At 33.6% G+C, this 27,206-nt stretch overlaps 1 protein-coding gene across 1 annotated transcript; it reads left to right on the top strand.

The window, feature by feature from the left end:
• Window positions 1-2,187: 2,187 nt before the first annotated feature.
• Window positions 2,188-25,974, top strand: LOC110646648 (probable terpene synthase 6). Its single transcript, XM_058131360.1, has 7 exons — window positions 2,188-2,337; window positions 2,479-2,752; window positions 2,888-3,260; window positions 3,379-3,597; window positions 3,701-3,836; window positions 24,693-24,941; window positions 25,505-25,974. The coding sequence occupies exons 1-7, from the start codon at window positions 2,233-2,235 to the stop codon at window positions 25,793-25,795; spliced, it is 1,647 nt and encodes a 548-aa protein (XP_057987343.1). The 5' UTR covers window positions 2,188-2,232; the 3' UTR covers window positions 25,796-25,974.
• Window positions 25,975-27,206: the final 1,232 nt, after the last annotated feature.

Below are 27,206 nucleotides of genomic sequence, written 5' to 3'. Positions count from 1 at the left end.
ATATAGTTATATAAAAAAATGATTTTTTAAAATTAAACATGTAAATACTGACACATATACTTATAAATACTGACACATATATACTTTTACCGTTATACTACAAATATTTTGATAATTTGAATTTACTAATTATACATATATTAATATATTTATTTTTTAATTATTTTTAATTAAATTTGTACTTAAAAATATATAAGTACTAAAATAAATAAAATGAAATTTGATTATATAATATAATATATTATTAATTCTTTATTATAGTAAAGTATTTGTATGATAAATTGAAATTTTAAATTTTGAATTATAAATTAAAAAAATAATAATTTGTAAAAAAAAGTGATGTCTCACATCGTTTTTTCAAGGACTTGAGAGGTGATGATTTTTCTATAAAAGACAATCCTCCTCCATTGATATTTCAAGCAAAAAATAGGGTCCAAATACGGGGTTCTAGTTATAATTTTTTTTAATTATATTTATTTATTTTAAATAAATAATATTTATTATTTTTATTAATGTAAATAAATTTCATTTAAATTATAGTGGTAAATAAATATTATATTATTAAAGGTAAATAAATGCATTTATATTAATAATTAATGATATGAAGAAATTAAAATATAATGATAAGATAATTTATTTTTAGAAAATATTATTAGAGAAAAATTTTATTTAATTTTAAAAGTAAATGGTAGAATTATTAGTATAGACAATTAAAGTCAATTTCATTTATCTTTAAAAATAGATTTAGGGACAAATAATATGGTTTATTAAAATGGAAAGGGACTAATGGAGAAGGCTGCTGTTGGAGATGAAGAAATGGGTGAGGTGAGGGTGGATTGAGTGGCTGAAGAAGTACCATTGATAATAAGCTTTGATATCATGTTAAGGTTTAAAATTATTTGATAACTTTCTATTAATGAATATGTATACAATAAGAGCTTATATAATTGTTAGATACAAAATAGTAAATTGAACAAGTTTACACAAAATAAGTTGAATTCGCTTAGACAAAGGATAAAGTTATCCCAACATTGCCTTGTGGTAAGTACTTAGCCACATGCTCAGCAATTTATTGTCATGTTGTGATTATACATTTCATGCAATGTCAGACAACGGGACGAAGGCTGCATAGCAATGATTAATATCACATGGCTCTTTTGTGAAATGAAATTATTAAAAAGCAACATGTTGAAGTTGTTGAAAAGGTTGATTGTCGTGATCCAAAGAGAAATAGTAAGGGTATGTCGGTCAGATTAAGGTTTGTCTAAGAAATAAAATTAAATTAAAATTTCAATATAATTTTAGTTTAATTTTTTATTATTTTGATTTTAATTTAATGTAATTCTTGATTTTTTTATTTCAATTAGATTTGATTTCTAAATTCTTGAAAGAATTTTATATAATTATTTTTTTAAAAAAATCATATTTAGATTAACATTTAAATTTTAAATTAAATTATTAATATATAATATATCATATAATATATATTTTAATTATTTCTAAGTTATATAATTCTTAACTACAAAGTGTATATATAATTTAGGATTAAGTATATTAAATAATATAATAATATAATATATATTTTAACTATTTATTAACTATATAATATTTAACTATAAGATACAAATATAATTATAAATTAACATATATATATAGTACAAAAGTACATTTATAATTAAGAAAATATAAGGTAATTTAATATATTTATTACTAAAATTATTAGTAAAATATAGAGAAATAAACTATAATATTATGTTGTATTTAGTTTATAATTAAGCATACATATATATATATATATATATATATATATATATATATATATATATATATATATATATAATACATCTAAAAAAGCATAGAAAAATATATGTATAAATTTGGTTCTTAATTTGGTATGGTTTTAGTTCGATTTTGGCATGGTTTCAGTTTAGTTCTTAGGAAAAAATTAGAATCGAATTGAAATATCAAAATAATTTCAGTTCGGTAAGGTTCTTATTAGTTCGGTATGATTTTTCAGTTCGATTTGGGACTCCAAAAACTATGCACAACCCTAACAAATAGGCATAAATTATAGGTAGCCATTCACAATTAATAAAAAATGATCAAATTTCACAATTTAAAACAGCCACCAGTGGCTAACCTCGATTATAAATAGCAGTGCTTTCTTTGATATTCTCATTGCAGTCATACTCATAAAATATAAGCCAGCTTATAACTTGCTTTCTTAAAGATATGGCCATGCAAGCTAAAAAGGAAGGAGACGTTTTCCGTCCATTGGCAAACTTTCCCCCTACTATTTGGGGGTATAGTTTTGCTAAATTTTCTATTTTAGATCCTGTAAGTCTCTTCAGTGTTTGTTTTCCCTATTCATTCTCATTGGGAATTCTTTATGCACTATAATTTATTAAAATATACTTGTTAAATGTGTAGATATTGCTTAATATATATGTACAGTGGGATTTTATTTTTACTTAACAGGAATTTAAAACATACACCAAAGAAGTGGAAGCACTCAAAGAAGCGGTGATACATATGCTAATGCAATCGATGGAGAAGTTAGCTGATAAGATTGAGTTTATCAACTTATTATGTCGACTTGGTGTGTCATATCATTTTGAAAATGAAATTGAAAAACAATTAAATGATATTTTCATTGTCCTTCCTGATCTTCTTTCTAAAAATGATTATGACCTCTACACTTTGGCAATTCTATTTCAAGTTCTCAGACAATATGGATACAAAGTGCCTTGTGGTAAGTACCTAACCATATGCTTAGAAATTTATTCATGTTGCGATTGTATGATCCATATTATACTGATACTTTTTCTTATTTACCATAGTTCTTTAATATTTTCTTGTGTGATATGGATCAATTATTATGAATCAGATGTATTTAACAAATTCAAGGACAGCGATGGAGGGTTCAAGAAAACCATCAGCAGCGATGTGGAAGGCCTTCTTAGTTTATACGAAGCTACCTTTCTGAGTGTGCATGGAGAAGATATTTTAGATGAAGCCCTTGCTTTTACAAGGCAACGTTTGGAAACCTTAGCTGCTCAATCAAGCCCTCGTCTAGCAAAACGCATAAGCAATGCTCTTTTGCGACCATTCCACCAAGGCATAGAGAGACTGGAGGCTAGGCAATACATTTGCTTTTATGAAGGAGATGAGTCTCGAAATGAAACTCTCCTCAAATTTGCAAAGTTGGATTACAGTCGACTGCAATGCTTGTACAAACAAAAGCTAGCTTTTCTATCAAGGTAAATTTTTCTTTTTGATTGGATTTTGACCAAAATTCGAACCTATAAGTTCAAGTACTATAGCTGTCCAAAGTTGATAATAAAGAATGAATTAATTGAATGTCATTTTATATTTCAGCTGGTGGAAAGAATTGAATCTTGCGGAAAAGCTTCCTTATATAAGAGACAGAGTTGTGGAAGCGTATCTGTGGGCAGTTGGAGCCCATTTTGAGCCTGAATATGCTCTTGCTCGACTGATGATCGCCAAGTATGCAAAAATGATATCGGTGGTAGATGATACATATGATGCATATGGTACAATTGATGAACTCCGACGTTTTACAGATGCATTTCAGAGGTTTGATATATTCCTAAATCACAAAGCTAAAAACAATTAATTAATTAATCTGTATACCTTATCTAACCATTTTTATTTTCAAAAAAAAAAAAAAAAAAAACAGATGCGATGCTGATGTTATTGATGAGGTGCCAGAATATATGAAAGTTATTTACAAGGGTCTCTTGAATCTTTTTGATGAAACAGAGAGTGCTGGGAAAGAAGGAATGTCCTATAGAACCTCTTATGCAAAGGAGAAGGTAAGATTTGTCAAAAAGGCTTTTCATCTATCAATCTTAATGTGTATTGTGGGGAAACTTATTTAATTCTGATTTATTTGTAGACCGAAAATATAAATATATAAATTTTATTTATTTTATTTATGGACCTTATTGCTATTAAATCAGAATCATTAATTCATGCACGTATAGAATAATATCCCATAATATATGACAATTGACTTTCACTTAATACACTTTCCATTTTTGTTTACTTTGTCAATTGACTTTCACCTAACATTAATAAGCTTTCCATTTGTTTAGTTTGTCAATTATTAGAATTTTCTTTTTCCTAATGAAAAAAAAAAAAAATCAAAGCTTTACATGCTTTTTGCAATTAATTTTTCCAAAAAAATTAATTTGAAAATTTTGTTCTAAAAAGAAGTTACATTCAATCGGTCAAAATTACGAAAAAAAAAATTATATATATATTTTTTGTTAATTCGGATAAAAAAATAATTAAATTACATGAGAAAGATTTACAAATAATTCGATTATTTTTTCAATAAATGATAATATTTTTTTTTTATAAGCAACTGATTTTATTAAGGAATAACAAAGATAGGAAGAAGTTGGATTGTTATTATTACATAATTAATCCTTTTAAAAAAATTCAACAGCCTAAAAAAAAAAGTTAAGTGTAAATTAAATGAGTGTATCAGTGTCAAAAAAAAAAAGGAAAAGAAAAAAAATAGTTTTTTTTTTTTACCTCTTTATAGCAATAAATTTTTAATAAAAAATAATCATATGACATTTATAATTAAAAATATTATTAAAATTATAATTTCGCTTTACAAAATAAAATGAATTTTTGAAAATTTTACACAATATCTAAATTATTTCAATATTTTAAAATCTTTTTAAACTATCACAATTATTTGACATTGTAGGCTTAATTTGTTTGGCGAAAAATAACTTATACAGAGAAAATATTTTTCATAAACTTTTTTTCAAAAATATTTTCTGTAAAAATACTTTTCATTGTTTGATTGAAATGTTAAAATAATAATATGTATTTATTTCATATATATATATATATATAAATATAAATGTTTTCATATTTTAGTAAGATTATCAAAATAAAAAAATATTATTTTCTTTAAAAATGACTTAATTTTTTTATTAAAAAAATATTTTCATAAATACCTCAAATACTAAAAAAAATATGAAAAATATTTTTCAAAGAAATATTTTCATGAAACACTATTTGTAACACCCTCCCTGCAGCAACTCCGTACATTCTACTGTTCCGGTGACCAGTGTCAGTCCGGACAGCTAGAACATCCGGAAAAATATTTAAACTAAAGTGAGGAACCATAATTAACTCAAATATTAATAAGAAAAATTTAGAAAATATTTTAGAAATAAAATACAACTAAGTTAAATGAGCCGGTGCCCAAGCGATGGGTAACCTAGTAGGAAGTTGCGGTTCTCGCAACTAAGAACTCTAGACCTGGGGGAAAATTCATAAAATAATTTTTGGAACTCCAGAGAAGGGTCATTGAAATTTCTATGGCATTAGAATGCCAAGAAAATACTTAGGAAAATTTTTCAATCGGTACAGATAATTTTGGTCTGTTAAGCCAAACGGGGGGCATTTTGGTCATTTCGTCTTCAGAGATGATTTTTGGCCGACTTGTCCAGTTAAGTAAATAATTATTATAATATAAAATGTGAATAAATATTGCTAAAAATTAAATTGAAAATGAGTAGAGAAAAGAGGAAAAGAAAATAAAAGAAAATACTTAATTATGACATCATATGATGTCATTTAAATTTCCTCCACCAATCACAATTTGTTAAACTCATTAAAAAAGATAAAAGAGACCAAAAATTGAAAAATCAATCTGCATCTTCAACCTTTGGGCAGCCAAAAACGTTGAGAGAGAGAGAGAGAGAAGAGGTTCCACGATTTTCAAGCTTAAAAGCTTGAATTTCCTCTCCATTTGTTCACCAAAATTGCCAAGTCCCTTCACAAAAATTTGATCTTTTACCTAGAAAAAGCTATTGGCAGCCAAAGAAGAAGAGATTAGGGAGGTTTAATCAAGGTTAAGTGAAGCTCAAAAAGGTTAGTGCACTAAACAATTTCTTTTCTTTCTTTAATCTTGTAAGCATGCTAAATCAAGTAGAAATTGTGTGAAATTAAAAGAAAAACTTGAGTAAATGAAATCTCTAAATTTTTCAGCCATGAGAAAGTTTAAGGATTGTTGGTTTTTGATGAAATTAAGTGGCTGAATTATGTTATTGATGAGTATAGATGATGGATAAAGTGATTTGGTATGAGTTTGGTGTGTGTATGCCATGAATTGGAAATTGGAGTTAGGGTTTGAGCATGAAATGGAGACTTTGATCATGTAATGATGAAAGTGAGTTTTAATGGTCAATTAGTGACCATTTGGTTATGTGTAAACAAGAAATAAGGTGGTTTGATTAGTGGGAATTGCAGTTGGTGTGGCTGCCCATGGTGACCTACAGAATTGGACATGAGTCCAGCAGGTTTGGGCAGCCATAACTTGAATTTTACAGGTTCAATTGGTGCAAGGCCAACTGGACATGAAACTAGACACATAATGGCACAACATTGGTGAAGAAACCATGCCCATAAAATGATGTGGTGAATCCGCAAGTATACGGGTCGTATCAAGTAATAGAGTGATAAGTAAAGTATCGTTCCCACGAGGAATTATGTTTGAGTACTAGACTATGGTTATTTCGATTATTTAGACTAATGACAATTCGTAAGAACTAATTTTACTAAATTCAGCAATTTAAGTAGAAAATAAAGAAAATAGGTAATGGGTAATGTAAATAAAGTGTTAATCTAAGCAAAAATTAACTAAATTAATAATGGGTAAGCAAAAACAAAGACTAATTAATAGTAAAATTGATTCCAAAGTTGGGGTTTATGAATTAAGTCTATTGGGATTTGTCTTGGGTCATCCAATTTTAAAAGAAAATAGAGTTTGAAGGTGATTGATTCTAAAATCCTTTGATATCATTTTCAAGCAAACCAAAGAGTATTTTAAGAAAACCAAACCTACTTTCGTACGATATTTGATTAACTTAAAACCCATTAAGTTTTGTAATCAATCAATGAATCCTCTTAAAGCCCTAGTTTATTTCTAAATCTAGGGGATTTCAAGTTCTAATCCTTGATTATCTATCAATGATTTTCACCTTTCGGTCCTTCAATCAAAGATTAAAAACTAAACCCAATGGGATCCAACATTAGGTAAGTCATAAAGCACACAAAGAAAAGAATCAAAACTCATATTTATATAAATCTAGATAAAACCCAATCCAAATCCACAAATAGATTCAAAATAGTGCAACCCAACTCTGAAATCTTAGAAAAACTATTCTATCATGATAAAATTTACAAGAGGAAATGATAAAGCTAGCAAAAGAAACATAAAAATAGACTAAGAAATAGAAAAACCCAGGGGAAGGAGAGCCCAAAACTCTGAAAAACTGCAGGTGGACATCACTTGGCAGCAGCTCTCCAGCAGAAATGGCGTGCTCCTTCTCCTTCTTATTCTTTCTTGCGTTCTTTTTTTTTTCTTTTCTTTGTTTCTTTCCGTTTTTCTCTCTTTTCTCCCCTTCTCCTTTTGCAAAAGCTAGGAAATGATGAATTTATATCGTCCCAAAAAGTTGCCCTAAAAGTAAATAAGAGCCAAGAAGTGGATAGGAAATGAGGTGTAAAATTATCCAAGTCAGCAGCACTATTCACGTTCTGGGCAGTCTGCTTAGGGTTCGGCTTAACCCTAAGCAGCTTCTTAGCAAATTTCAGCCTCTGGTCACACTGTCTGCTTAAGGTTAAGCAGACCTTCAGCAAATCTCGGCAGACTTAGAGTAAAATAGACTTTTCTGCTCATGCTTGACCTGTGTTGCACCTTAAGCATTGCCGCTTTACCCTGAGCAGGATCTTAAGCAAAGTGTCAAGCAAATTTCGGCTAACTTGCTCTTTCAAGGCTTGATATCTTCAACTTTCCTCCATGCTTAAAGAATCCCAAATTTCTTCAAATCACTTCCTAATGCACTCATTGATCTTCGATTTGCCACAAAATCCTATCAAAACAACAAAAATTACGAAAATCAAATATAAAGTATCTAAAATTAACAAATAAGATAAAATAAAGCTAAAAACATAAAATATACTAAAATATAAGGGCAAAATGGATGCAAAACTACCCTAAAATGCCTATATGAAATGAGTGTAACATAAAACCAAACCAAGTGGACCAAAAGCTTGCCCTAATCCGGGTGACCTGCAGTCTATTTCTGCAGAATGACCAAATGAACAGTGTTTGGTCATTTGGCCATAACTCAGTGTAGAATGGTCCAATTGATCTGAAATTTTACCAACAACAATCTGAGATATAGACCAACAACTTTCATGAAGAAACCTAACCCAAATTATGACTAGAACCTATCCAACAAGTGAGTTGCAGTCACTATTCATTGCACTGTAGATATGGTCAGTCCAGAAAATTTTCAATCTGGCCAGTTATGGTTTTTAGACCATAACTTGAGCTGAAAAACTCCAAATGGAGTGATTCAAAAAAGAAAATGCAACTAGACAAAATAAGGAACAACTTTCTTGTTGATCAGTTTGCCAAATTCCTGTTGCAAAATTGACCAATGGAACAGTAAAAATAAGGCATAAAAAGTGAAAATTCTGCCCAACTAACATTAAGCTTAGAAATGGTATTGGCAACCAATACCAACAAATTTTGAATGCAAAATGTGATATGTTGATGATATTAAAACCAATGTTGTGACACCCCTTACCCGTCTACAGTATATCCGAGTAAGCAATGTCACACAGTGTATCGGCACATTCTATTTTACCTTAATTAATTTTTATCATAGTTTTTTGAATATAACTTGTGAAATATTATTTATTTAAGTCATTTATTGAAATTATAATTTATTTGGGGTTCCGAAGATTTTATAGAAAATCCGGCAGAGTACCGGCTAAAAATGGAGAAAACAGTTCTTCGGAACCTGTGAAAAACACTTCCAAAATCATTTCCAAACAATCCCAACTCCATTTCATCAACAAAGTCTCAATATAATTTTTCCAACAACCTTTCCATTACTCAATACTCATTTCTCATAGTATTCATACATAAGCAATAAGTAAATACTCAAATTTTTCCATTCACAATCACAATTTCCATTATTTACATGAACATCAAAATACATTACAAAATTTTCATTTACACAAAAGAAAATAATAAATTTGTTACAAAATACCAAAATGAAATCTAGTGTCCTACCAATACACTGTGGATGGTGAGGTGACACGGACACTATGCAGAGCTGCAGGATGAACTCACCCAGTCTACGGTCTACTGGGCTCTCGATCAGTATCTCCAGAACCTACGTGTGGCAAAAGCAACGCGCTAAGCAATAATGCTTAGTGGTGCAATAATGAAATAAAAGGAAATAGCAGAAAATAAATATGTATTAAATGTATCGATGTTTTACTGGTTTTGTACTTGTTATAATCATTTAATCGTTAACTTTATCCACTTTCATTCTTTTGGTTACCCAAGTAACCTATCTTGAACGATCGGGTGGATAAGCGGGTAAACCGCACCTTGGGTATCAAGTACCTCGGGTCACACCATCGGTCACATATGTATCTCCAGTGCAAATGTACTAACAAGTCAGAATAATATTAGGCTCGACGCCAAGTCTCAACATAATGTCAAAATGGCTAAAAGCCATAAAATTAGAGAATGGCATAATGCCATGTGCAGTACTGCTAACTGAACCCTATTGGCATACCAAACTATCCAAACCAATCTCATTAGGTATACTAGGGCATTTGATACTTTTGAATTCTTCAATTTTTGAATTTCAAGTTTTGGTGTCACTATTCACTTCATTGGTAAAAAAAAAATGTTGAATTTTGGATAGAAAATAGGTACATTGGTTTTGACACTCCCAACATACCACATTTTGCATTCAAAACTTGTTGGCATTAATCACCAATACCATTTCTAAGCTTAAACCAAGGGAGCAGAATTTTTCAGTTTTCATACCTAAACTTCACTGTTCCATTAGTGACTATTACAGTGGAAATTTGAGAAAATGGTAAACATGAAAGTTGTTCCTTATTTTGTCTAGTTGAATTTCTTTTTTTGAATAACTCAATTTGGAGTTTTGTAACTCCAGATATGGTCCAAAAACCACAGCTGGCCGGATTTCAAAACTGCAGAATTGACCATATCTACAGTGCAGTGAACAGTGACTGCAACTGCCTTGTTGGATAGGTTCTGGTCATAATTTGGGGTAGGTTTCTTCATGAAAGTTGTTTGTCTATATCTTAACTTGTTTCTGTAAAAATTTCAGGTCAATTGAACCATTCTACAATGAGTTATGGCCAAATGAACAATTACTGTTCATTTGGTCATTCTGCAGATTCTGGTTGCAGGGTATCCGGATTGGGGCCAGTTTTTGGTCCACTTGCTTTGGTCTTTTGGGCATGATTTCTTCAGCAAAATTGTGCCATTATGTGTCTAGTTTCATGTCCAATTGGCCAAATACCAATTGAACCTACACAGCCAAAGATATGGCAGTCCAAACAGGCTGGACTCACAGCCTCACCTGCTGCTGTCACTAGGCAGCCTACCAATTTAGTTTGTAACCCTATAATTCACTTCAAATTATGGTCAACTTACCTCAAATGGTCACTAATTGACCATTAGAATGTTCACTCACCATTTCATAAGCAAAGTCCAAGTTTCACTCTCAAAACCCTAATTCCCATTTCAATTTCACACTAGTTACCTTAGTTAACTAACTAATTCATTATCCACATAAATATATATACTTTAAACACCCTCTCTAGTCTACTTTAAGTCCATCTAAACAATCAAAATCATGACCCTCACTAGGCTACCGAATTCCATGGGGTGCATATACCTAAGTTTTACTTCATTTAAGTTACACTTTCATGCTCAATTCAAGTCCCTAACATGGAATAAGAAAGATTTATGTATAAATAGGCACTAACTGTGACACCCCTTACCCGTCTACAGTATAGCTGAGCAAGAAGTACCACATTCGGTGCCGGAGCACCCTATCTTGTTTTATCATATCTATTGTAAACTTTTTATGTCATTTAAAACATGTATTCTATGTGTAGAAATTTTTTTTTTTTTTTTATATCTTATTTACGTGGAGACAGATGAGCCTCCCTTATTTATTAGCATCTGGCAGATTCCACTAATCACCTGTTAACATGTTCATATTCATTTTACACATTTCCATATCATATTCTCATGTATCATATCATTTACAATTATTTATGAGATCTCAAAATGAAGTATTATCTATTGCATTCATATAGAAATTCATAGATAATAAATTACAAGTTTTCATTTCAATCTCAAAGTTTAATTACAAGTCCAAAATGAAATACATCATAAACTAGTAATTACATCATGACTAAACATAATGAATCAAAATACTAGTCTATACATGGGCCCTACCAAAATACAACAGACCGGTGAGGTGACTCTGGACAATGACATATCTGATCAAAGCTCACGGTGTACTCTGGTGTCTTCTTTGCGTCGCTCTGGTGATCTCCGATTACCTACGCGATGGAAAACCAACTCGCTAAGCATAAGGCTTAGTGGTGAATTATTTATAATAACAATAATTTAATAATTTGAAATAATATATGCAACTCATAATTTATTGGTATTTTACATTTTTATTGCTCTTTGGAAATAATTAACATTATTGGGATCTTTTATGATTACTTATTGTATTTTAAGTCTTAATTATTTATTTATTTATTTATTTTTTCAGTGCCCAAGAAAACCTATAACAAATTATAAAAGCTGGATGTACGGGTGTATACTGGTTAGACAGCCATATGTCTATCGATATCGTCTGAGTGCACGAGGCCAGCTGTCGGGCACGAGGCCCGCTGTCAGGCTTGTAAAGCCAGAAATAAAGTAGGCATATAGCCTGTAGAACAATCATACCAGACATATATTGTCAGTTCATGATTTTCTCGGTAGGCAGTACTGCTATCTGTAGTCCCTAATTGGTATACCAATTTATCCAGCTAAATAAATAAGTCTAGGTATACTATGGGCAATTAAACATTTGTAATTAATTTAGCACTATTCACTGTTACTATTTTCTAGTACTGTTCATTAGTACTATTAATTTCATATTAATAGGAAATTAGTCCAAATTTACATATTCATATCATTTTTAATATTTAATTATCCTTATGAGGATTTTAATTTTCATAGATAGCATTTTTCCCATGAACCTTTCTTTAGGTTCATGTTGATGTGTTATATTTATCTAGGAATTTGACTAGGTTAGGATGTCTATTTAGTCACACTTCCTTCATAACAATTGCTCCTCTATGTTTAAACTTGAATTTCAGTTTTTGAATCACTGAATTTGGGGTTATAGAACTCAAGTTATGGTCAAAATACCAAAGGAATAGTATTTTGGGACATTTTCTGGGTTGGCAGTTTCAGTGACCCAACTTGTGCTAACAATTTGAATTGGTTAAAGGCAAAACTGGGTTAAGTGGTCTTCATGAAAAGTGTAGCCCTATGTCTAAGCTTTTCATGGTTAAAATTTTAGGTCATTTGGACCAGTATAGAGAGAGTTATGACCAAATGAACACGTACTGTTCATTTGGTCATTTTCTGGGTTGGCAGTTTCAGTGACCCAACTTTTGCTAACAATTTGATTTGGTTAAAGGCAAAACTGGGTTAAGTGGTCTTCATGAAAAGTTTAGCCCTATGTCTAAACTTTCCATGGTTAAAATTTTAGGATTTTTGGACCAGTATAGGGAGAGTTATGACCAAATGAACACGTACTGTTCATTTGGTCATTTTCTGGGTTGGCAGTTTCAGTGACCCAACTTGTGCTAACAATTTGATTTGGTTAAAGGCAAATCTGGGTTAAGTGGTCTTCATGAAAAGTGTATCCCTATGTCTAAAATTTCCATGGTTAAAATTTTAGGATTTTTGGACCAGTATAGAGAGAGTTATGACCAAATGAACACGTACTGTTCATTTGGTCATTTTCTGGGTTGGCAGTTTCAGTGACCCAACTTGTGCTAACAATTTGATTTGGTTAAAGGCAAAACTGGGTTAAGTGGTCTTCATGAAAAGTGTAGCCCTATGTCTAAACTTTCCATGGTTAAAAATTTAGGTCATTTGGACCAGTATAGAGAGAGTTATGACCAAATGAACACGTACTGTTCATTTGGTCATTTTCTGGGTTGGCAGTTTCAGTGACCCAACTTGTGCTAACAATTTGATTTGGTTAAAGGCAAAACTGGGTTAAGTGGTCTTCATGAAAAGTGTAGCCCTATGTCTAAACTTTCCATGGTTAAAATTTTAGGATTTTTGGACCAGTATAGAGAGAGTTATGACCAAATGAACACGTACTGTTCATTTGGTCATTTTCTGGGTTGGGTTGCAGGGAAATCCGAATTTGGGCAGTATTTAGGTCAAGTTTTGGACAGAATTGGGGCATGGTTTCTTCATGGAAAATGGGCTATTTTGGGTCTAGTTTCACCTCCAATTGGCCTCATACCAATTGGGGTCACACAATTTTATTTATGGCCTAAAATGTACACTGCCCTCAACAAACACAACCTGCAGAAAATTGACACTTCCAAAACTCAATCTCCTCCAACTTCCTTACTTCAATTTGCATGCAATACACTTCTATAAGCAACAATCTCATCCCAATAGATCAATTTCAACATCTTACACAAAGTCCTCAACATTTACACAAACCCTAGTTTTCAAAGTTTCAAATTTACACAAACACTACACAATCAAACACCCAAACATTTCAACTAATTACACATTCTCATAGAACCATTTTTCATCACTTAAAAGCAATAAATTTCAAGTTCCATGGCTGCCAAAAATTCAAGGGTTCTTTCCTCTAGATTTTCTTTTTGTTTTAATGGTATTTATGCTTAGCTAAACATGCTTTTCATGTTTAATAAAGAGAAGAAGAGGGATTAGTGCACTAACCTTTTTGTGACCCACTTCAAACTTTAATCTTTCTTCTTCTTATGGGTATTTAAAGCTTCCTTATGGTGTGGGCTAAATTTTTTGTGAAGGGGTCTATGGGTTTTGATGAGTAAAAGCTTGGCAAATCAAGCTTTAAGCTTAATAACAATGGTGGGGAGGGAGAGACCAAGGGAACGGCAAGGAGAAAGAGAGAAGAGGAAGAAGAATGGTTGGTGGGGTTTTGTCTTCTTGTGTCTATTTATATACATTTATGTGTACTTTATTATTTTTAAATTTCATAAATCTATTTCCTTTCTTTTCTTTTCTTTCCTTTTCTTTTCTTTCCTTTTCTTTTCTTTTCTTCTTCTTTCTCTTCTCATTTTTCAAATTCAAATTCATAAAATTAATTTATATTAATTATTCTATTTCCAAATTTTAATTTGACATTTAAGTCAAAATTCACCTCTAGGGGTGAAATGACCAAAATACCTTTCATGGTGCTCATCGGATTATTTTTATTTTTTATACCAATTAATAAATTCTCTAAATTTTATTTTATTTCTCAAAATTTTTTCTATATTTTTTTAATATTTATTTCATTAATTTATGCCTCCTCACTATAGTTTAAGTGTAGTTCCAAACATCCTGACTGTCCGAACAGACATTAGTCATCGGAACAGTAAAATGTACGGACTACCTACGGTGAGGGCGTTACACTAACCTCTTGTAGGGCAGAATTTTCCAAGCTTAAACTTCACTTTCTTTTCTTTTCTAGGCTGCCAAACACTTTAGCAAGGTTGGGTGACCAATTTTAATGAAGAGACTTAAGGGTTTTGAGGTAAGGTTAGAGAGATTTTCAAGCTTGAATGAAGAATGAGATGAGGACTTCCATAGCCATGGTGGTGCGGCTGGAATGGGGAAGAAAATGGCTGATAGGTTTTTTAATTTCTTTGGTCCCAATTGTCTCTTTTATTAGTTAATTAAATGGTTGTTTAATTGTGATTGGTAGGGACTTTTAAATGACATCATAATGATGTCATTATTTGCATTATATTGATTTTTCTTTTCTTTCCTTTTCTACTAACTTTAAATTAATTTCTCATCAACATTAATTCATATTTTATGTCATAATAATTATTTACTCAACTGGACAAGTCGGCCAAAAATCGTCCCTAAAGGCGAAATGACCAAAATGCCCTCCATTTGGCTTAACGGGTCAAAATTGTCTATACCGATTGAAAAATTTTTTTAAATATTTTCTTGGCATTCTAATGCCATAGGAACCTCAATGACCCTTCTCTGGAGTCCCAAAAATTATTTTATGAATTTTTCCCCGGGTCTAGGGCTCCTAGTTGCGAAAACCGCAACTTCCCTCTGGGTTACCCATCGCTTGGGCATCGGCTCATTTGATTTAATTGTATTTTATTTCTAAATTTTTACTAAATTTTTCTTATTAATATTTGAGTTAATTATGGTTCCTCACTTTAGTTTAAATATTTTTTCGGACGTTCTAGCTGTCCGGACCGACATCGTTACTGGAGCAAGAGAATGTCTGAAGTCGCTACAGGAGGGTGTTACAACTCTTCCTCTAATTTAAATTTCGTCCTCGAAATTTACACGATGCAAACAGTTGAGGGCTGTTGCCTCATCGTCTCTTCACTTTCCCAAGTTGCCTCCTCGGTGTTGTGGTGCCTCCAAAGCACTTTCACCAGTGGAATCTGCTTGTTCCTCAATTCTTTTACTTCCCGAGCTAGGATCCGTAGAGGTTCTTCTTCATATGTCAAATCCGGTTGTATTTCAATTTCTTCCCTGGAGATGACATGTGAAGGATCTGAGCGGTATCTTCTGAGCATGGACACGTGGAACACATTGTGGATCTTGTCCAGCTCTGGTGATAAAGCTAGCCTATAGGCTACTAGTCCCACACGTTCAATGAATTCATATGGGCCAATAAACCTAGGGCTCAACTTACATTTTCTTCCAAACCTCAATACCTTTCTCCACGGTGACACCTTGAGGAACACTTTGTCGCCAACTGCATATTCTATTTCTTTTCTCTTCAGGTCAGCATAAGATTTCTGTCTATCTGAGGCAATCTTCAGATTAGCTTTGATTAGTTTCACTTTCTCTTCAGTCTGTTTCACCAAGTTTGGGCCTACCAGTTTGTCTTCGCCCAATTCAGTCCAGCACACTGGAGTTCTACATTTTCTCCCATACAGTGCTTCATACGGGGCCATTTGGATACTAGCTTGGTAGCTATTGTTGTATGCAAATTCTGCCAGTGGGAGGTATCTATCCCAACTTCCCTCAAACTCAATGACACAACTCCTCAGCATATCCTCAAGGACCTGGATTACTCTTTCTGATTGCCCATTCGTCTGAGGATGGAAAGCTGTGCTGAAGTGGAGTTGTGTACCCAAGGACTCATGCAACTTCTTCCAAAATCTCGATGTAAACCTTGGGTCTCGATCAGATATTATGGAAAGTGGAATTCCATGCAGTCTAACTATCTCACTGATATACAATTCTACTAACTTCTCCAGTGAGTAGTCAGTCCTAAGCGGCGAGAAAGTGTCTTGACGTCAATCTATCTACTATCACCCATACTGCATCATGTTTCTTCTGGGTGAGAGGTAGACCACTTACAAAATCCATGGTGACCCGATCCCATTTCCATTCAGGTATGCGTATAGGCTGTAGCAAACCTGATGGAACTTGATGTTCTGCCTTGACTTGCTGACATGTCAAGCATTTAGTCACATAGTCAGCTATGTCCTTCTTCATACCAGGCCACCAATACTGAAGCTTCAGATCATGATACATCTTTGTACTTCCTGGGTGCATAGCATATACACTAGTGTGTGCCTCTTTTAGAATACTGGCCTTCAATTCCCCATCATCTGGTACACACAGTCTTCCTTTGTAATACAGACACCCATCTGCTTTCACCCCATAGTCAGTTGCTTTTCCCTCTGAGATTTTGCTCATAATAGCCATTAGCTTCTCATCTACCTTTTGCCCATCTAAAATCTGTTGTAACAGGTTTGGCCTCACTTGCAACTCAGCCAAAATAGCTCCATCTCGAACCAAAGATAGACGGGCATTCAATGATCTCAAAGCTGTCATGGATTTTCTGCTCAAAGCATCAGCAACTACATTTGCCTTCCCAGGATGGTAGTCAATTACACAATCATAGTCCTTCAGGAACTCAATCCATCGTCTCTGTCTAAGGTTGAGCTCCTTCTGAGTTGGCAAATATTTCAGACTTTTGTGGTCTGTGTAAATGTAGCACTTTTCACCATACAAGTAATGCCTCCATATCTTCAGTGCGAAGATAATTGCTGCAAGCTCTAAATCATGGGTAGGGTAATTCTGTTCATGTGGCCTTAGCTGCCTGGAAGCATAAGCGACCACCTTCCCCTCTTGCATCAATACACACCCTAACCCATTATGAGAGGCATCACTGTAGACCACAAAGTCTTTTCCTGACACTCTGTTAACACTGGTGCCTCTGTCAACATAGCCTTCAACTTCTCAAAACTGGTCTGACACTTGTCATTCCAGTCAAATCTGACATTCTTGTGTAACAACTTGGTCATTGGAGCAGCTATTAAGGAAAATCCCTTCACAAATCTTCTGTAATACCCAGCTAGCCCCAAGAAGCTTCTGACCTCAGTTGTATTCCTGGGAGGCTTCCATTCCATCACTGCTTCTATTTTCTTGGGATCCACCCTAATCCCATCAGCTGACACTATGTGTCCAAGAAATGCTTTTTCATTCAACCAAAAGTCACACTTGGACAACTTAGCATACAGCTTCTTTTCTCTCAGGGTTTGCAGAACAATCCTCAAATGCTCATCATGTTCTTCCCTGGTCTTGGAATACACCAAAATATCATCAATAAAGACCACTACAAACCGATCTAAGTGTGGATGGAAGATACGGTTCATAAGGTCCATGAATGCATTGGTGCATTTGTTAGGCCAAAGGGCATCACTAGAAACTCATAATGCCCATATCGGGTCTGAATGCGAGTCTTTGGCACATGCATCCTTCACCCTCAATCGATGATACGATGCGAGATCAATCTTAGAAAATACTCCTGCTCCCTTCAACTGATCAAACAGATCATCAATTCTAGGCAACGGATATTTATTCTTCACTGTCACTTTATTCAACTGCTGGTAATCGATGCATAGCCTCAAAGTTCCATCATTCTTTTTCACAAACAACATTGGAGCTCCCCATGGTGACACACTAGGGCGTATGAACCCCTTATCAAGCAACTCTTGCAACTGAGTTTTCAACTCCCTCAATTCAGTGGGTGCCATCCTATAAGGAGCAATGGAAATGGGTCTTTGTGCCGGCGGTGTCTCAATAGCAAATTTGACTTCCCTTTACGGTGGCAAACCGGGCAATTCTTCAGAAATACCTGCAGGAAGTCTCTTCGTGGGTATATCACTCAAGTTTGGCTTAGCACCTAGTATCCACCACATGTGCTAGGTAGGCTTCACACCTTTTCTCATCATTCTTCTTGCAATCGTGGTGAGATGACATTGGACAAGAAATCTGTCCTTTCCCCCACAACTGTGATCTCATTACCCTCAGAAGTTTTTAAAGAAATTCTCTTCAATTTGCAATCAACTATTGCCTGATGACGTGATAACCAGTCCATTCCCAAAATCAAGTCAAACTCATGGAAAGACAACTCAATTAGGTCTGCCAAGAATTCATACCCCTGAATCTTTAACGGGCAACCCTTGTACACTTTGTTCACCACTACACTGTGGCCCAATGGATTAGTGACCAAAATGTCTTGGTCACTCTCCCCTACTAGTATCCCCCTTTCTACGGTTGATGCAGATGTATGAATGAGTGGATCCTGAATCCACCAATGCATGCACAGATGTATTGTAGAGGGAGAACGTACCCCTGATGACGTCCGGGGCATCTTACTCCTCCTGAGCTCTCATGGCATAAGCTCTGGCAGGTGGTCTATTATCTGGCATCTTTGGTGGCTCAGATATAGGCCTCTGTGATGGTCCCACTACGTCAGATTTGCCAAATTTCCTATCCCTTTGTGGTGCAGGAGCAGGTCTATCTGCTTGTGTTGGAGCAGCTGTAGTAGTTCTGCGTGGACAGTTCTTCAACTGATGCTCTGTTGACCCACACCTTAGCGAGCACGATTACTCTCCAACACTCCCTTATGCCATTTCAAACAATGTGGACACGCAGAAGATCTTTGGGGTTGGCCCTCAACCCCATCCACGGAGAGCTGCCCAGCGGTGTGGGTGACCTCTCCTAGGGGTAAGCGTGGCTGGGCCCTGAGATCGACCACGACCTTGTGGTTGACCTGAACTCTGTGCAGGTGGACCCTTAAACTTCTTCCCAAATGCAGGAGATGAACTAGACTGACCTGGGCCCCTCTTCTACTTTCTCTCTCTTCTGGTTTGCTCACTGATTCTAACCTTTTCAACCTTTATTGCAGCTTCCACTAACTTAGTGAAGTCTGTGATTCCCAAGGCAGTGATCATGATCTTTATGTTGTCATTTAGTCCCTCTTCAAATCTCTTACACCTTTCAGCCTCATTAGGGACTATCTCCCTTCCATAACGGCTCAATCTGACGAATTCCTTCTCATACTCGGCCACTGACAGCTGTCTCTGCCTCAGATTAATGAACTCTCTTCTTCTCTCTTCCAGGTATACACTACCCACATATTTCTTCTTGAATTCGGAGAGAAAGAAGTCCCAAGTTACTATTTTTGGCTGTACTTCACTGGACACAGTATCCCACCATTCATATGCATCATCTTGCAATAGAGATATGGCAGCTTCTAAGTTTTGCTCTGGAGTGCAGTGGAGTTGTTTTAAAACTCTGCCTGTTCTGTTCAACCAATTTTCGGCTGCAACAGAATCATCTTCTCTCTTGCCAAAGAAGTCCACTGCTCCAAACTTTCTCAATTTTTCCAGGTGTGATTTTGGTTGTGGAGGTGGTGGTGGTGGTGGTGCTGGCATTACCCCAGCCATTTGTCTGAAGAATTCGGCCATTTCTTGGAACATGGCTGTGGAGGCCGAGGCTCGCTTGAGTGGCGAGCAGGTTCTCCCCTACCCCCAGTCTCAGCTGCTACAGGTGGAGCATGACTCTCCACATCCTCCTCAACTGCCCTCTGAGATGTAGGGTCCATATCCTATTCAAAATAACAAAGACAAACAGATTTGCATTAGTGTCACCTCGACTCTTACAAATGCAATGCATGGTATGGACTCAATCTAGGCTCAGAAACGCCTAAACCGTGCTCTGATACCACTAAATGTAACACCCCTTACCCGTCTACAGTATATCCGAGTAAGCAATGTCACACAGTGTATCGGCACATTCTATTTTGCCTTAATTAATTTTTATCATAGTTTTTTGAATATAACTTGTGAAATATTATTTATTTAAGTCATTTATTGAAATTATAATTTATTTGGGGTTCCGAAGATTTTATAGAAAATCTGGCAGAGTACCGGCTAAAAATGGAGAAAACAATTCTTCGAAACCTGTGAAAAACACTTCCAAAATCATTTCCAAACAATCCCAACTCCATTTCATCAACAAAGTCTCAATATAATTTTTCCAACAACCTTTCCATTACTCAACACTCATTTCTCATAGTATTCATACATAAGCAATAAGTAAATACTCAAATTTTTCCATTCACAATCACAATTTCCATTATTTACATGAACATCAAAATACATTACAAAATTTTCATTTACACAAAAGAAAATAATAAATTTGTTACAAAATACCAAAATGAAATCTAGTGTCCTACCAATGCACTGTGGATGGTGAGGTGACACGGACACTATGCAGAGCTGCAGGATGGACTCACCCAGTCTACGGTCTACTGGGCTCTCGATCAGTATCTCCAGAACCTACGCGTGGCAAAAGCAATGCGCTAAGCAATAATGCTTAGTGGTGCAATAATAAAATAAAAGGAAATAGCAGAAAATAAATATGTATTGAATGTATCGATGTTTTACTGGTTTTGTACTTGTTATAATCATTTATTTCGTTAACTTTATCCACTTTCATTCTTTTGGTTGCCCAAGTAACCTATACTGAACGATCGATGGATAAGCAGTAACCGCACTGGGTATCAAGTACCTCGGGCCGTCACACTATCGGTCACATATGTATCTCCCGGTGTGCAACAGAACAGCTAATAAGCTGTAAATAATATTAGGCACGACGCCAAGTCTCAACACAATGTCAAAATGGCTAAAAGCCATAAAATTAGAGAATGGCATAATGCCATGTGCAGTACTGCTAACTGAACCCTATTGGCATGCCAAACTATCCAAACCAATCTCGTTAGGTATACTAGGGCATTTGATACTTTTGAATTCTTCAATTTTTGAATTTCAAGTTTTGGTGTCACTATTCACTTCATTGGTCAACAAAAATGTTGACTTTTGGATAGAAAATAGGTACATTGGTTTTGACACTCCCAACATACCACATTTTGCATTCAAAACTTGTTGGCATTAATCACCAATACCATTTCTAAGCTTAAACCAAGGGAGCAGAATTTTTTAGTTTTCATACCTAAACTTCACTATTCCATTAGTGACTGTTACAGTGGAAATTTGAGGAAATGGTAAACATGAAAGATGTTCCTTATTTTGTCTAGTTGAATTTCTTTTTTTGAATCACTCCATTTGGAGTTTTGTAGCTCTAGATATGGTCCAAAAACCACAGCTGGCCGGATTTCAAAACTGCAGAATTGACCATATCTACAGTGCAGTGAACAGTGACTGCAACTGCCTTGTTGGATAGGTTCTGGTCATAATTTGGGGTAGGTTTCTTCATGAAAGTTGTTTGTCTATATCTTAACTTGTTTTTGTAAAAATTTCAGGTCAATTGAACCATTCTACAATGAGTTATGGCCAAATGAACAATTACTGTTCATTTGGTCATTCTGCAGATTCTGGTTGCAGGGTATCCGGATTGGGGCCAGTTTTTGGTCCACTTTCTTTGGTCTTTTGGGCATGATTTCTTCAGCAAAATTGTGCCATTATGTGTTTAGTTTCATGTCCAATTGGCCAAATACCAATTGAACCTACACAGCCAAAGATATGGTAGTCCAAAAAGGCTGGACTCACAGCCTCACCTGCTGCTGTCACTAGGCAGCCTACCAATTTAGCTTGTAACCCTATAATTCACTTCAAATTATGGTCAACTTACCTCAAATGGTCACTAATTGACCATTAGAATGTTCACTCACCATTTCATAAGCAAAGTCCAAGTTTCACTCTCAAAACCCTAATTCCCATTTCAATTTCACACTAGTTACCTTAGTTAACTAACTAATTCATTATCCACATAAATATATATACTTTAAACACCCTCTCTAGTCTACTTTAAGTCCATCTAAACAATCAAAATCATGACCCTCACTAGGCTGCCGAATTCCATGGGGTGCATATACCTAAGTTTTACTTCATTTAAGTTACACTTTCATGCTCAATTCAAGTCCCTAACATGGAATAAGAAAGATTTATGTATAAATAGGCACTAACCTCTTGTAGGGTAGAATTTTCCAAGCTTAAACTTCACTTTCTTTCCTTTTCTAGGCTGCCAAACACTTTAGCAAGGTTGGGTGACCAATTTTAATGAAGGGACTTAAGGGTTTTGAGGTAAGGTTAGAGAGATTTTCAAGCTTGAATGAAGAATGAGATGAGGGCTTCCATAGCCATGGTGGTGCGGCTGGAATGGGGAAGAAAATGGCTGATAGGTTTTTTAATTTCTTTGGTCCCAATTGTCTCTTTTATTAGTTAATTAAATGGTTGTTTAATTGTGATTGGTAGGGACTTTTAAATGACATCATAATGATGTCATTATTTGCATTATATTGATTTTTCTTTTCTTTTCTTTTCTACTAACTTTAAATTAATTTTTCATCAACATTAATTCATATTTTATGTCATAATAATTATTTACTCAACTGGACAAGTCGGCCAAAAATCGTCCCTGAAGGCGAAATGACCAAAATGCCCTCCCTTTGGCTTAACGGGTCAAAATTGTCTATACCGATTGAAAAATTTTTCTAAATATTTTCTTGGCATTCTAATGCCATAGGAACCTCAATGACCCTTCTCTGGAGTCCCAAAAATTATTTTATGAATTTTTCCCCGGGTCTAGGGCTCCTAGTTGCGAAAACCGCAACTTCTCTCTGGGTTACCCATCGCTTGGGCATCGGCTCATTTGATTTAGTTGTATTTTATTTCTAAAATTTTTACTAAATTTTTCTTATTAATATTTGAGTTAATTATGGTTCCTCACTTTAGTTTAAATATTTTTCCGGACGTTATAGCTGTCTGGACCGACACTGGTCACCGGAACAGTAGAATGTACGGAGTCGCTACAGGGAGGGTGTTACAAATGTACCTATTGCCTATGCGAAAGTCAACATTTTTGTTGACCAATAAATGGAATAGTAACACTAAAACTAAAATTCCAAAAATTGTGAAACTTAAAAGTGTGAAATGCCCTAGCATACCTAACAAGATTGGTTTGGATAGCTTGGCATGCCAATAGGGTTCAGTTAGCAGTACTGCACATGGCATTATGCCATTCTGTAATTTCATGGCTTTTAGTCATTCTGTGATTTCATGGCTTTTAACCATTCTGACATTATGTTGATGCTTGGCATTGTGCCTAATGTTATTACAGCTTATTAGCTGTTCTGTTGCACACCGGGAGACACATATGTGACCGATGCTGTGACGGCCCGAGGTACTTGATACCCAGTGCCAGTTTACCCGTTTATCCAGTCCAGTCGTCTAGTATAGGTTACTTGGGCAACCAAAAATGAAAGTGGATAAATTTAATGAAATAATGAATATAACAAGTACAAAATAAGTAAGACTACAAACACTCATCGAAAATTTATTTGCAATGAGACATCAATACATTCACTGCATATTTATTTTCTATTATTTCTTTTTATTTTATTATTGGCACTACTAAGCATTATTGCTTAGCGCGTTGCTTTTGCCACGCGTAGGTTCTGGAGAGATCGATCGAGAGCCTAGTAGACCACAGACTGGGTGAGACCATCTGCAGCTCTGCATAGTATCCGTGTCACCTCACCGTCATCAGTGCATTGGTAGGACACTAGGTTTTATTTTGATATTTTGTAATTAACTTTTATTTTCTCATATGTAATTGAAACTTATGTAATGTATTTTGATATTAATGTAAATAGTGGAAATTGTGTTTATGAATGAAAAAGTGAATATTTATTTATGACTTTTACATGATTATCATATGAGATGAATGATTGAAAAATGGAAATGTTGTTGAAAAACATATTGAGATTTTGTTGACGAAATGGAGTTTGGGATTGATTAAAAATATTGAAAGTGTTTTTCACAGGTTCTGAAGAACTGTTTTCTCCATTTTTAGCCGGTACTCTGCCAGATTTTCTATAAAATTTACGGAACCTCAAATAAATTTATGACTTCAATAAATGACTGAAATGAATTATATTTCACAAATTGTACTCCATCACTATAAAAAAAAATTAGGAAGAATAAAAATGATTGAATTAAAATAGGGTGTTCCGGTACACTGTGTGGCATATCTTGCCCGGCTACACTGTAGACTGGTAAGGGGTGTCACACTATTATACATAGTAATTGCCCTTTTACCTTCTATAACAATAATATTATTTTATGCATTAATATTAGGGATAAAATATTATTTTTATTAATCATCATTATAACATAATTGATGTTTTACTTTTTGATGTTATTATTAGTTCAAAGAAATTACAAGAGCATACTTTGTTGAGGCAAAATGGTTTAATGAAGGGTATGCGCCATCAATGGAAGAGTATACAGAGAATGGATTAATCACAAGCGCTTATTGTTTACTTCCAGCAGCATCTTTCATTGGAATGAAAAATGTTGTGGGAACCAAGGAATATGAGTGGGTGGAAAGTAATCCAAAAACTGTTATAGCTTCCAAGTTAATTTGTCGTTTGATGGATGATAAAGCCACCCGCGAGGTATGATATATATTTGATTGCCATGAATTTATATATATGCATTTTTTTAGAGTGTTAAACTTTTATAATAAAATTTTTGTTTGAAATAAATTTTGAAGTGATATAATTCATTTGAACTATATTATTTATAATAATTTAAAAATAAAATGATCGTGTTTACTTAATATTTTCCATTTTGTTTTATTTATGAAGAGACAAGTTTATAATTTTAAGTAGGAGTAATATGAATTTTTAAATTCTGATATTGCTGTGTAATTTACACTTATTTTAAACTATATATTATTTTTTAAATTGAAAAATTGAATTTTAGTTATTTCATGCTTTTCAAACGTAAAAATTGATAAAAAGGAATTAAATTAATTTATTTTTTAGATTTTTTTATTTTATTCAATATAAGATTTCCTAATATTTTAAAACTCTCTCTTCATGCTATAATATAAATTCTTTTGAACCTTACATATAAAATCACTAAATTAAGAAAATAAATTTTGCATCCTTATTAATTATAATTAAGCATCCTATCAAATATATGGCTAAAATATATCATAAATTAATATTTGAAGGACGAGCGAAAGAGAGGACAATGTGCTACAAGTGTGGATTGCTACATGAAAGAATATGGTGTCTCAGAAACAGAGGCAATTGCAGAAATTCAGAAAATGTGTGCAAATGCATGGAAGGACATGAACGAAGAATCCATGAAGCCAACTGCTGTCCCAAGGGTTCTTCTCAAATATTATGTCAACCTTGCACGAGTAATAGACTTTGTTTACAAGTACATGGATTCCTACACATATTGCTTAAGTCTGAAAGGGGACGTCTACACTTTGTTCCTTGGGCAACTGCCCATTTAAACACCTACTGCTTCTTTTCAGCTGGGTCCCTAGTGGGATTAATTAAATAAGCTAAGATTTTGTGGAATTGTTGTGTGGTGTTTCAAGTTTGGAGTCATGGTCTTTTGGTTTGTTTCGAAGCTGGTGCTTAGAGTTGTTGAATAACTTACGTAAATTTATATATTTCATGGCATTCAAATATTTATTGTGTAATTTTTTTTATCTCATTATTTTTTAATTTTTTTTTTAATTTTTAAGACTTTGAATCAAATGATTTTAAGAAATCAAGTCAAAATTCTTGAAAAGTATTTAAATATTATAAACAAATATCAATTTAGAAAAATGGCAAAAAAAAAAAAAAACAGCACAAGAAAATATTAAATAATAACAGAAATTACCAATGGTATACGTAACGTAGGTAATTACGGACAGATTACCTACGGAAGATCAAGGATTAAAAAGAAAAAAATAATAATGGTCAACAATTATATCGATAGCTTACCAGCAAATGATGTATCAATGTCCATCTGTAATTATGGCGTCAAATGAAATGTTATTGTACCGATCATATTAAATTAAACCCCATTAATTAAGTTTCCACAATTAAGATTTCACACTCTTATATTGAGAAGGAAATTAATTCTAATATCCTTTAGATTCTCTTCAAGACATTAAAAGTGTGTTTTAATAAGTAAAACTCTACTTTCATGACCTTTGATTTAATTAAAACCTATTAAGTTATTTAATTAACCGTAAAATTCCTCTTTCTAATAGAGACATAATACTATTATTGTTCTCACCTACAAATTTAAACTTTTAAATTTAGTGATTTTTTGATATAGAGTTTAAATCATGGATACCCTCATTTATTAGTTAAATATTTTAACATATATAAGATAAAGTGGGTCTATATTTATTCATACTTCAAGCCTAATAGGCAGAGCAGGCACAGATTATTAAGGAAAGCCAAAATTTAAGAGCAAGCCTTCTCTACTTGTATCCTAGCCAATAAAAAAATGACACGTTAGCTAAAATTATGGTAAATCCCATAGACAAATGTATGTTCGTAATTTTTTGTTGGTTAGGTGCACAAGCACTCCTAATATAGGTAAGAATTTTTCAACATATAAAGAGCCATATAATTATTATAATTAATGAAAAATTATAAATTGCGCTTATCAAACAATAACCAACCTTTATTATTTTAATAAATTATATATTTCATTAATTTTAAATAATCAGAAAAAATTTAATTAAAAAACTCAATAAAGCATAATCAATGTTTATTATAGTTTTTTTTTTTTACCATCGATTAGGATATTAATTTTTAAAAAATTTAATTTAGAGTTTGAGAAGATTTTTATTGTCATGGAAAAACTAAATTTAAGTTTTGAGAGTTTAAGTGTGTAGAGAAAATTTTTTAAAGTAATTA

This window comes from Hevea brasiliensis, chromosome 12, assembly GCF_030052815.1.
Source record: "Hevea brasiliensis isolate MT/VB/25A 57/8 chromosome 12, ASM3005281v1, whole genome shotgun sequence".
Classification (NCBI taxonomy): Eukaryota; Viridiplantae; Streptophyta; class Magnoliopsida; order Malpighiales; family Euphorbiaceae; genus Hevea; species Hevea brasiliensis.
Note: the sequence above shows the minus strand (reverse complement) of the source record. Positions and strands in the feature narration are given on the sequence as shown.